The following is a 13444-nucleotide window of genomic DNA, read 5'->3' as shown; positions in this document are numbered from 1 at the left end:
ATAGAGAAAATTTAGAAATTACATTTTTATTATGAATTTTTATTTATTTAAAATAATTAACTTTAATAAAAAAAATTAGAAAAAATGAGAACGTACAAGATTAGGTATATATATTGTTGGTTTTAATTAAATTCAAAATAGGATAATAAATTTATGGTTTAAATAATATCAGATGAGAACAATATTTAATATTGTATATATATAAATAATATCAATTCAAATATCAAATATCAGTTTAAATGAGATTTGTTTTATTTTTGTTTTATTATTTTATTATATATAAATAATATTTTATTATTTTATTAAATATAAATAAAAAGTCACACCTATGAATTTCTCATAAACCACACACTTTATATAGAATAGATATATTTTCAAAACTATTTATTTATCGACAAAAATTTTAGTAAATATCTCTTGCTTTGCTGTTTTTTTTTTCTTTCGTACAATTGGATTTTATTTTTATTAAATTTTTTTTGAGTAAATTTAATGAGAAAAATCTCAAGATAGAAAACAATATCATAGATTACTAAATATAATGATTATTCAAAAAAAAAGAGTAAGTCAACACTATGAATAATCTTAAAACAATAAAAAGAAAAAAAAATTGAGTGGATGAATTGTTACGAAAGGACAATGTATCTCTAATCATGCAGCTTAGATAAGAATTATCTACTAACTTACTATTTGGAACATTAATAACATTGATGCAATTAGACTCAATAATCACAAATAAGACTGATGCAAAGTTTTAAACTATCAAGGATAGCTTCTACCATGATATAATCGAGAGCAGAAGCCATCACCTCACTATGAGAATCTCTCATATCATGACGTTCTTTCTCTCATATCATGTTCAATTGCATGGGAGAGAAGAATCTATTAGGACTTTATTTTTGCCCTATGTTTTATAAAAAGAAAATATCAATTCAAATATTAATGAGATTTATTTTATTATTATTTTATTATATATAAATAATATTTTATTATTTTATTAAATAAAAATAAAAAGCCACCCATAAAATTCTCATAAACCAAGAATTCAGTTATATAGGTACACTTTATATAGAATAGAAATAGATATGATTTTGTTCCGTTATTGTACTTTTACGGATTGTAATTCGTGATGTACGGTAGCCATAAGATGAGGAAGTTATTTGATTTGACGGCTGAGATTGATTTAGGAGTAATTAGGGTTAAAAAATAAAAACGTATACTGAGACTTATTTAATGTACCCTGACGCTGAGACCCATCTAATAAAATATTATCCCTATAAATATATTTATACACATTTTTCAATTAAAATAAAAGAAAGAGTGTGAGATTTCCAATAATTTTGCTTAGCCCAAACGTGATTGTTTTTACATTATTAACCATTTTAACCTGACGCCATTGTCTCAATCGACATTATTTCACACACAGCATATAAGCAAAATGATTGCTTATTGTTAAATAAATAATAAAGCGTGAGTTGTCACAAAGATTGTTACCCAATATCATGACAAGTTTATAATGCACCAGGAATTAAATTATATATAGATCGATCGAATTCACAAAGTAATAAAATAAATAAAAATAATAAAGTCAACAGTTTGATTTTTTGTTAATAATTTAATTTTATCAATGCTCATTTTCTCTACATGAAAGATAAAATGTCCAAGCCCCAAGATTTCAAAAGGTGTGACTGTGAGTAGTAGCAGTGTATTAAATATTTGACCAAAAACCAGGACAGAGCAGATCTACTACTATTTTTTCTTTTCTTTTTTTACCTATTTTCTTTTTTATCTATTGATATAAATTAATATCACATCTTATATATTTTTATTTAATTTAATATTCATTATAGAAAATAAATAGCAGTGCTAGTAATAAAAACCACCCAATTCAATTCACACATGTCATTAAAAAGAATCCGGTTCCTAACCAAAAAAATATCTGAACTTTATAACAAAATATCTATTTTTCTTAATTAAAAAATATTATTCAAATATAAGGGGAGAGAATATAAATTATTTACGTGTATTTTTATAGTTATTTAAAAAGAATGCTAAATATTTTTAATATTTTTTTTAGCATAGTATACGCAACTGTAAGATTTGAATGTGATGTTGAGAAGATTATTCCGAATATGATATGAAATGATATAGCTAATGCAGTACCACTAGTGTTTTATAAGTGAATAAAATAATAATTAATATCATATCAAATTAAAATATTAAAAGAGAAAAAGAAAAAACATGCAGTGATCAAAGAATTAGTTGGCGTGATTCTGAATCAATAACAATCATCAATGAAATTCTCCCTTTTTTACCAATCAATCCCATACCACAAAAAAACAAAACACCGCTTCTTCTTCTTTTCTTAACAAAGTTATTTGTTCTCTTTGATCCATCCACCTTTTATTTTTTTACTTAAATATATAATATATTAAACTCATTAATGACTGATGATATCTACACAGCTTTCAGTGTTATTAAATTTGTATTAATGTGAAAAAAAAAAGACCAAAGCAGAGATCGATTAAGAAGTAGGAGAAGAAGCAGAGATGGGGTCCATTGTTCCACATGCAAAGTTGGAGTCATGAGGTAATAATAATAAATAATAATGTTTATTTTGGTTTGGTTTGGGGCTGCAAAAAATACCTTCAAAGATACGGGGTTGTAACAGAAAAGAGCAAAGCTTATACGGCGGGAAAAGAAAAAATAAATAATAAAGAAAGAAAGAAAGTATAGGCACCAAAGCAAAACCTTCAGAAAGCAATCTCTCTCTCTCTTATAACCATTTTTGGTTGATGTATAAGACCTAAAAAGGGAAACAGAAACTCGTAAAAATACCTTCTTTCTCTTCTTTTTATGTGTGTGTGTGTCTCTCTCTCTAAATATATATATTTGCATATCTTAGGCATTATGTTTTGATATATAAAAAACAGATTGGGACCCTTGTCAGCTGCTGGGACTGGGAGATTACATAAAGAGAAGATTTTTCCAGTCTTTGCATATTTATCAGTAAGTTCTTTTCTGGGGTTCCTATGAGTTTAAAGTTTTCTTCTTTGATGATGAGTTGGGTCTCTCAATGCTGTTATTGATTTCTTTGTGCGATTATTTGATTGAATTGATTCATAAGATGACCGCTTATATTATTCTGTGATTTTAACCGAAAATGGGGAAGGGGAAAAAAACAAAACGAGTTGTCATTATCTTGGCATTCAATTTTTGTCATAAGTGAAATGAAGTCACCTTGCTAAAACATATACATCATATTAGTGTTGATTGATTTAGTTTAAACATGAGATTTTATTCAATTTTCTTACTTACTTGCTTCTTCATTTTCTCAGCTACCAAACAAAGAACCAAACAATTCCCTCTCCAATTATTTTATATTAGAAAAGAAACAAAAAACCAATTAAATAAAGAATCTTATTGTTGCTTGTAAATAGTGTCTTCTTGTTATATATGCCTTTTCTGCTCTGTACTATATCCACAGTCCAACCAAAAATCTCGACTTTATAAAGTGATTTGAGTCGAATACCGAAATTGCCACTCTATGTTACATCAACCAATTCAAAAACCCTTTTTTAGGTTTGAAATTATAATTTAATACTTGGTTTTTGAAAGACAAAATTGTCATAGAATTGAGCCTAAGATATTCCAGTATAGAAAGAACACTTTGGTTTGAAGAAATTTGGTATGAGGAACATACACGCATTTCAAGAAGTATAGAACAAAGCTGTGAGATTTTGGATTCTTTTGATTTCTGCTGCATTAAATATAATAAAATAAAAGTGTTGTTAACATGTGGGTCCAATCAAAAGAGGTTCAATTTCGTCAAAAGATTCACACCTGAAAGGCTGAAATCTCCATTGGTGGCGTGCATGCTTAAATCTTTGCTCATTATTATTACTATTATTATTATCATCATCATTGCTTTTGGTTGCAATGGTTCAATTCCAAATAATCCTCAAAAAAATAGATCCATTTTCTTCAGTTGGGGAATACAGTCATTAACTATATACGATACGGTATTGTCGTAGAGTGTACGTTATTTTTCTCTTTCGTACCTACTCTCGTCTAACGTAAACCATTCCATTCTTGGGATGAGTTTTATTTGTTTCAAAAGTTTCTATTTTTTTTATTCATATAAAAAATGTGAAGATAGCCCAGATGAAAAACAGTGCTTGAGTAAAGTTTGTACATTTTGTTGATCAGGTGAAATCAGAGTGCCAAGACAAAATTGAGAATTTTTGGTGTTAACCATGTAGAGATCGATCCGGAAAGAGAAGTTATATATAATAATGAGGACAATTACATTGATTGATGTGGGCTTGCGTAATCTGTTCTTGGATCTTCTCCGATGGATGTTTTGAGTTGAAATTCTTGAAGCTGAGCAGAGAGGTGGAGAGAATCTGAAAACAAAAGGGTTCTCTTTGAATCTTTGCTGCACCAGTTTTTCTTCTTTTTTTTCAGTCTTACAATAATGGAGAGTGGTACAGTGAACCATGGCAATGAACCACCACGAGTCGTTTTGAAATATGATTCTTGGTTTAGCCAATTCCGCAATGCATCTAATCCTTGGATGGCCAGATATGCGTACGCCTTTATGTTCTTAATAGCTAACCTTTTGGCTTGGGCTGCAAGGGATTACAGCAAAATCCTTCTGCCAGAAATGGAGAGTAAGATTTCCCTGAACTTTTTCCTTATTGATATTTCATTTATTTTCTGTTATGTTCAATGAGCCTATTTTGCATTATCTGGTTTGAAAACAGAATTCAGTCTTTTTTGACCTTTGAACTAGTATTTTTATAAGATATGTGTATTGTTCCACTTTACAGTAGAGGAGGAAAGAAGTGAAAAAAAAAATTAAGTCTCAAACTTATGTATGTGTGTTTAAAATGGTCATAGGTGATTAAACATGTTGATTGAAATTGACAAATGAATCTAGGCAAAGCTTGAAAGACAAAGCTAAGTTTTGGATTTTGACTTTGAGTGGAACAACTAACTAATACGCTTCTATGAGATTTAAGCTGTACGTTTCCAAAACTTGAGACAAAATTAATGTTATTATTTGACTCAAACAAAACTCTACATTTGTGTAGGCTTTTATGTACTGCTGATACAATATTTTTCTGTATTCAGAACTAAAAGGATGTGACGATGAACATGACTGTTTAGGTGCTCATGGCGTTTTGCGAGTTAGCTTGAGTTGCTTTGTATCCTTTTTTACCAGTATCAACTTAAATTTGTTTTCTTGTGAAATTATTTATACAAGAAAATTACTATGTTTGTCTCAAATTGTGTAGTTTTTTGGCTTTTTTTTTTCTTTCTTTCCAATTGCTGAATCAAATCAAACCTTAACGACATAGTAGACATTCTATTTCACCATGTTTCTTACGACGGTTGGTACCTCAAAGTTGAATGACCGCCGAGATGTGTGGCAATCTGGATGGTGGTCTGCCAAGATTGTCCTGTGGGCTGCTTTGCTTATAATTCCCTTCTTACTTCCTTCTCCAATTATTCAGTTCTATGGTTAGTATTGTACTTTGTTTTTTTACAAGCTTGAAATGTCATTTTACTCCTACATCATCAATATGGACACATTCCAATGAGAGGATGTTAATACAATTTTCTTTCTTTTTCTCTTGGTGCAGGGGAGATTGCACATTTTGGTGCTGGGTATGCTTTAGTTAATCCGATTTTAATTAGAAATTACTCATGTTAGTTGAGGCTGCCAATAACTTGATTTTAAGTGGAGTAGTTTTGATCAATTTTTTTCAGGGTATTTCTCCTAATTCAGCTGATAAGCATAATCAGTTTCATTACATGGCTTAATGATTGTTGTCTGTCAGAGAAGCATGCGGAAAGATGGTAAGTAAGCCTAGTTAATTCAAATACAGATTATGGTTTTCTTTTTCATTTCTTTTTTCATATGCTGAGTAATTCATATTATGGTTTTTACTGCAGCCAAATACATGTTATGTTATTTGCAACTGCTTCATATGTTGTATGTCTAGTGGGGATTATTATGATGTACATTTGGTATGCACCAGAACCATCTTGCCTCCTAAACATCTTCTTCATTACCTGGACATTAGTGCTTCTCCAACTTATGACCAGTGTTTCTCTCCATCCAAAAGTAAGATTCGACAACCATCATCATCGTATTCTACCCTCAAATTCTCATTATTGATTGAATTCTCAATATTTTAAAATAAAACAGGTGAATGCTGGTATCTTGACTCCAGGACTGATGGGACTGTATGTGGTATTCATCTGCTGGTGTGCCATTAGAAGGCAAGATTTGTTTCTCTTCTCTTATTGTCACACTCAATTTTCAAGAAAGTGATCTCTCATCAAACTTTGTTAGTTGAGTCAAACAATTGTTCTTTCTGTATAAGGGATGCTAGAACAATTGACAAAACTCTAGACCAAAAGAATTTTAAGGAATAGAGGCCTCAGTTTCTAAAGGGATATTTGTTATTAATTTTAATTGCAGTGAACCAGCTGGTGAAAATTGCATCAGGAGAGCAACAACTTCAGGAAAAACAGATTGGCTTTCTATCATAGTAATGTTTTGATTTCCTTAACATCCTTAAAGCTCTACAGTTTCTCTTTTCCTTTTCCTCCTAAGTTGACAATAAGTCTTGATTTTATGTACAGAGCTTTATCATTGCCATTCTTGCTATGGTTATCGCAACATTTTCAACAGGCATCGATTCGCAGTGTTTTAAGGTTTGTTCCACCATATCTGAGTACTCCTGTCTCTACTCTTTTCATCTTTATAACATTATCTACCACCAAACAGTGGCTAACAAGAGGTTATACAGCTTAGGAAAGAGGAAACACGGTCGGAAGAGGATGTTCCATATGGTTATGGCTTTTTTCATTTTGTTTTTGCAACTGGGGCAATGTACTTTGCTATGTTGTTGATAAGCTGGAATCCCCACCATACTATGAAAAGGTATATTTATCTTTATCTTTTTCCTTCTCTCATTTCTTGTCTATCCAATAATACAAACCTTTGACAAAATTTGAGAATGAGATGTTCTGACTTCATGACAATATTAACTTCAATAGATGGACAATTGATGTTGGTTGGACCAGCACCTGGGTCAGAATAGTGAATGAATGGCTTGCAGTCTGTGTTTATTGTAAGTACTCCAATCCACTAAAATATATTTTAGACCAAAACTATTGTAGATTACAGAAATTAAGGGAATTATGACTCTTTTATTCTCTTGTAGTATGGATGCTTGTGTCTCCTGTAATATGGAAGGAATCAACATAAATTCAAAGAAAGCCAAGCCATCCAGTGAGTGAGTTGGCCTTATCATTTGGCTTCTCCATCCAGTTGTGAAACCAATCTAAGCAAATCAGACAAGAACATGAACACGCACGTATATATACGACTCCTCCTCCTCCTCCTCGACTCGGTCTGTAACAACTCGCCATCTGAAGATTTCAAAGCTTTTGAGGCCGTTAGGAAGGAATAAAAAGAAAAAGAATACAGAAATTACTCATCAATCACTCCATGCTGATGCATCTTGTCATTACTCATCAATTGAGTACAGCATTGATAAAGCAAAATATATTAGATTGATTACATAATTACTCAAGTTTTAGATGCTATTACTTTTTTATTTTTTCTCTTCATCACAATTATTACAAGTGTAGTTTTGTTGCTCCATTGAAATATAATTCACAATCTTGTACAGTACAAAATATTTTTGGAATTTTTCCCTCGATTAGCTAATGCCATTTGATAAAAATAGAATTAAAAGTCAGATGTATGTGATCCCATCAATTTATTTTCCATCGGACTGGATAGTGTTATGTCTTTTTTAAGTCATTGGTCAAATAAGCTTGGATTGGATGTATTGTTATACATCAGACTGGACCGATATTGAACTTGAATAAGATATCATAAAATTATCATAATATCTTTCTAAGTTAATATCACTTAGTTGATCTTAGATCAACGATCTCAATCATGAGATGGTTAGGTTTTAGTTCAATTGTATAATTTGTATTCTTTGATTTGTTTGTTAAAATTGACCTATTGGATCTTCCCAATACTTATATCTTGAGAATATGGTAGTTTAATTGAGTGGGAGCGCTAATCATAGATAATGAATCTATAGCTTCTATAATACATAGAAGTGAAATGATGATTTCTTTCGAGCTTGTCTTAATAGAGATAAATGGCAGGTATTCATTTTCAGTAATTATATTAGTTTAAGGATAAAATACATTGAAGGGTAGAATAGTAAATTTGTCCTTATTTGATGTAGATCACTTATTATTTGGATTGAAATTATGGATAATTAATAGTGTATCTATATTTGGAACATATAGAGCGTTTTATATAATTAAGAGTACGATTCCGAATCTATAGTGGAGTCAAAAAAATTAATAAAATAGAGAATTTACTTAGTAAATTCTAGAACTACTTATTGCAAGCTTGATTATATAGGCTTATGGTCTCCGCACTAGTTGAGATAATATTGGCTTGTAGACTCATTTATTTGATTTTAATTAATCAATTAAAATTCTAAATTAGACTATGTCTTATTTATGAATTTTTATTAAGTAAGGGCTTAATTGTGAAGAAAATAAATTTTAAGGTTTGTTTGTTAATTAAGAGACTTTGTAAGGTCTAATTAATAAATGAGTTAAATAGAAATTTTATTTGATAATTAATTATAATTATTAAATAAATAGATGTGATATTTATAGGATTGAAATTAAAAATATGACATTAGTGAAAGAAAAGATAAATTTTTAAATAAAATAACAAAATTATAACTAGTGGGGTCCACTAAGTGAGACCGACCACTTAAGCATATTTTAGCCATTATTTTATCTTTTTTTTTTATTTCATATAATTTAAATTATAACCCTAGTTGAAATCCTATATAAGGAATAAGATGGATCTCATTCTCATAACCTACATCGGACTATTCTGTGAAGTAACAAAATTGAGAGCCTCCTTCTATAGAATTCAAAAATCACCTCCCTCTCTCTTCATTAATTTTGAATCATAATGAAAGAGTACATGCCCACACATATCAAGTTAGTACTCAATTATAGTGTGGAAGATTGTGAAAAATTCCAACTCTTGAAGGAGATCCAAATTCAGATCTTGTTATTACTCTACGACAGAAAGGATTAGAGATCTAAACAAAAAGAGCCATAACATTCTAGTACCACCAATGTAAGATTTTCTAGAACTTTATATGTGTTTATTTATTTTAAGAAATTCATGTTTAGGGTGTTAGATTATAGAATATAATTAAACATACTTGTTAGTCAATCTAGATCCTAGTAAAATAAGTTCCATCGGGATGACGTCAGGGAATTGAGTAGACCTGAGTCATAGTAGTCGACATGGGAGGGGACCCTAATCTGCGCCCAGGTTGACTATAGAATCTCCGGGATGGAAGTTCAGACTTCAATAACTTGAATCCAACTCATTATCTTTCAGTATTATGTACCATGAAGACATGGAGCAACCTAATCCAAGGCATGAGAGCTGAAATTACATGAATGTGTAACCTGGAAGCCAACCTGGGCAACTAAGGTTTCACCCAGAGCTCTTTAAATGTAAGGAGTCTTTACTTTTTTGCTGAACTTTTTTAATAGTATTTTAATTAAAATTATTATTACTTTTTCATTATTTATATTAATTCATATTTGAAAAATTCAAATTATTAAATATTAAAATAATCAAATACTAATTAAAGTAGGGAGCATAATTGAAGCATCAACAAAAATTGGCTCTCTATTTTAGTTTTTTAGCTACTTTAGCTAAAAAAAATAGAGTATCATTCGAGATGCTCTAAGCACTATGTATTTTACACTCTTTTCCAATCTCTATTCTATTGACTAGTGTCATTTTTAAAGAAATGTTTATTTATACTTAATAATTACCCATAGTATTATAATTTTATTATACATTTGCCATTCTAATTAAATTATTCTTTTATTTTACTAATTTAGTAATTTGTTTATTTTTTAGGAGAATGAATATTTTTTCAGTAGAATTTTATTTGTATCCCAAAAATATACAAATATACCCTATTTTTTTTTATTTTACATAAAATACATATATTTCTAATTTATACTTATTTTATTCTTTTACATAATACTAAGTGTTAGTTTTGTGGTACTAAATCAGGCACGCAAGAGGAAAAAAAAATTTATGGTTATTATCACACCACACTCTAAAGATCTCCATATATATGTATATATATATATATATATATATCAAATCTGAAATAAAAAGATGAAAGAAAATAATTACCTCTTGAAGCGAATTAGGATATCCTTGAATCTTTTTGTAAGTTTTATCCCTAAGATAATGATGAAAAACTCACACCGTGATCGTCCAGATCTTCCATCACAAACAAAGATTTGTGGGCTAATAGGATAAAATTGTACAAGTGCTCTTGCGTTTATCTCAATGCATGAGGAAAAACTTTTCTTTCTCTCTAGAGTGAATAATGATATGGTTGTTATTAACTTTTTTAGGTTTCCTAAATTATACGCATATATAGATTTAGAACTATACTAGTATATTAATTCAAACCAATAAAATAATAAATGAATAATTAAATAAGATACAAATATTGGATAAATATCTTTAACTGGTTCTGTTATAGATATTTATTTTGAATTTAAATATTAGTTTAAACTAAATATCTAATAACCGATTGAGGGAATCTATCAACAACTTGAGAGAATATCTCAATCACTTAGAGAGAATCTCTCAACTATTTGAAGGAATATCTCAACCAAAATAAATGATTGAGGGAATCTCTCAACAACTTGGGAGAATATCTCAATCACTTGGAGAGAATCTCTCAACTATTTGAGGGAATATCTCAACCAAAATAAATATATGTAACTACTTTTCAAATTTGAATTCAAATAAATATTTATCTTTTGAATTAATTAATTAATTTAAAAATAAATCTAGGGCTCACCTTATCTAGTAGGCGTCTATCACTGTGGCTTAATACAGTGAATGTGGCGCCACCATTGTCTTAACTAGACAGTAGTGATGTCTTTGTCCACGCAATACTTTTGCTTTTATCCAATTTATTTAAATAATAAATTAGAAAATAACTTATTTATTACAAATAAATAATTACTATTTTGACAATATATTCAAAAAGAAAAAGAATACAGAAATTACTCATCAATCACTCCATGCTGATGCATCTTGTCATTACTCATCAATTGAGTACAGCATTGATAAAGCAAAATATATTAGATTGATTACATAATTACTCAAGTTTTAGATGCTATTACTTTTTTCTTTTTTCTCTTCATCACAATTATTACAAGTGTAGTTTTGTTGCTCCATTGAAATATAATTCACAATCTTGTACAGTACAAAATATTTTTGCAATTTTTCCCTCGATTAGCTAATGCCATTTGATAAAAATAGAATTAAAAGTCAGATGTATGTGATCCCATCAATTTATTTTTCCATCGGACTGGATAGTGTTATGTCTTTTCTAAGTCATTGGTAAAATAAGCTTGGATTGGATGTATTGTTATACATCGGACTGGACCGATATTGAACCTGAATAAGATATCATAAAATTACCGTAATATCTTTCTAAGTTAATATCACTTAGTTGATCTTAGATCAACGATCTCAATCATGAGATGGTTAGGTTTTAGTTCAATTGTATAATTTGTGTTCTTTGATTTGTTTGTTAAAATTGACCAATTGGATCTTCCCAATACGTATATCTTGAGAATATGGTAGTTTAATTGAGTGGGAGCGCTAATCATAGATAATGAATCTATAGCTTCTATAATACATAGAAGTGAAATGATGATTTCTTTCGAGCTTGTCTTAATAGAGATAAATGGCGGGATACTCATTTCAGTAATTATATTAGTTTAAGGATAAAATACATTGAAGGGTAGAATAGTAAATTTGTCCTTATTTGATGTAGATCACTTATTATTTGGATTGAAATCATGGATAATTAATAGCGTATCTTTATTTGGAACATATAGAGCGTTTTATATAATTAAGAGTGCGATTCCGAATCTATAGTGGAGTTAAAAAAATTAATAAAATAGAGAATTTACTTAGTAAATTCTAGAACTACTTATTGCAAGCTTGATTATATAGGCTTATGGTCTCCGCACTAGTTGAGATAATATTAGCTTGTAGACTCATTTATTTGATTTTAATTAATCAATTAAAATTCTAAATTAGACTATGTCTTATTTATGAATTTTTATTAAGTAAGGGCTTAATTGTGAAGAAAATTACAAAAATACGGTTTCAAGAAATTTTAAACATTTTTACGATTTTATTTACATAAAATACGGTCTTTTTTATGTTGTAATCTTGTTAATTTGATGTTGATTTTTTGTTATATGTATGTTATTTTTTGTTGTTATTTTGATGTTACTTTTATGTAGTTTTCTTATTGATTTTATGTTGTTTTCGTGTTATTTTTAAAAAAAAATCGTAAAAATGTAAAAAAAAAAAAACATTCTTTACACGTAAAAATGTAAATATTTTACAAAAATTAGTGCCTTATGTAATTATTCCTAATAAAATTATAATATTATGAGTAATTATTAAGTATAAATAAATATTGCTTCAAAAATAACACTTATCAATAGAATAGAGAAAGAACACAAAAGAGAGTGTAAAATAGAGTGTGCTTAGCACCCCCTCTATATTAAAATAAAAGATATATTAAATAATACTGCGTGAATTTATGCTCGCAACTTTTAGAGGTGTTTAGTATTTAAGTAATTTTATGTAAGATAAAATAAAATATTATATTTTAAAATTTTAGCAATATATATATTGAGATGATGTGGAGATGGAGAATGTTGGTTCTTTTTAAAGTGGCTTACACTGGCTTACATTGATGTTGCTCTTATGTTACTTTTGAGTTGGCTTCTAGTTCCAATGAAAGTTTTTGTAAAAGTTAGTAAAAACATCTCTAATGAAAGTACTATTTACAGGTGCCAAAAATAAACATAACATTATAAAATATCATTTTTAAATTTTATCTTTCATCCACATAAGATTTAACATCTTTTCTAAAAATACTCAAATAGTAGACAACTCCTAAAGTTGCCAAAATACACATAATTAGTTTGTTTTTTTTCTTTTTTTTATGAAAATTTATCCAAAAATGATGACATGAACATTGTTCAATATTAGCAACACCTTATTCAATTATATCTCTATTTTCTCTTGAAAATTGAACCAAATTGATTAGGTGACACCAACACTCTTTTGAGCAATTCTCATTGGCGATGTTCTAAGAGCAAGTCCAACCCTAACTATGTTAGTAGACTCCCTTTTTTATCTATAACATATTTGTGACAGTCAGTAGTCCCGTTATCCGTAAAGAGAAATACCGGGTAAGCTGTGCAATCCCACATTGCCTGGGGAGGGTCA

At 29.1% G+C, this 13444-nt stretch overlaps 1 protein-coding gene across 6 annotated transcripts; it reads left to right on the top strand.

Moving 5' to 3' along the window:
• Window positions 1–2217: 2217 nt before the first annotated feature.
• LOC115705158 (uncharacterized) lies at window positions 2218–7727 on the top strand. 6 transcript variants are annotated; one of them, XM_030632401.2, is made up of 14 exons: window positions 2218–2586; window positions 2931–3006; window positions 4207–4670; window positions 5134–5207; window positions 5364–5523; window positions 5646–5670; window positions 5773–5862; window positions 5959–6130; window positions 6215–6288; window positions 6491–6560; window positions 6655–6726; window positions 6822–6955; window positions 7072–7145; window positions 7239–7727. In XM_030632401.2, exons 3-14 carry the CDS (start codon window positions 4475–4477, stop codon window positions 7280–7282), a joined length of 1185 nt encoding a protein of 394 aa, XP_030488261.2. In that variant the 5' UTR covers window positions 2218–2586; window positions 2931–3006; window positions 4207–4474; the 3' UTR covers window positions 7283–7727. The 6 variants fall into 6 exon arrangements, with proteins under 6 accessions (XP_030488261.2, XP_060958882.1, XP_030488264.2 ...); XM_061102899.1 differs by having other exon boundaries at window positions 2566–2825; XM_030632404.2 differs by lacking the exon at window positions 2218–2586 and having other exon boundaries at window positions 2627–3006.
• The last annotated feature ends 5717 nt before the right edge of the window (window positions 7728–13444 follow it).

The sequence above is a fragment of the Cannabis sativa genome, chromosome 1 (genome assembly GCF_029168945.1).
Source record: "Cannabis sativa cultivar Pink pepper isolate KNU-18-1 chromosome 1, ASM2916894v1, whole genome shotgun sequence".
Classification (NCBI taxonomy): Eukaryota; Viridiplantae; Streptophyta; class Magnoliopsida; order Rosales; family Cannabaceae; genus Cannabis; species Cannabis sativa.
This window is presented reverse-complemented; position numbering and strand designations above follow the sequence as displayed.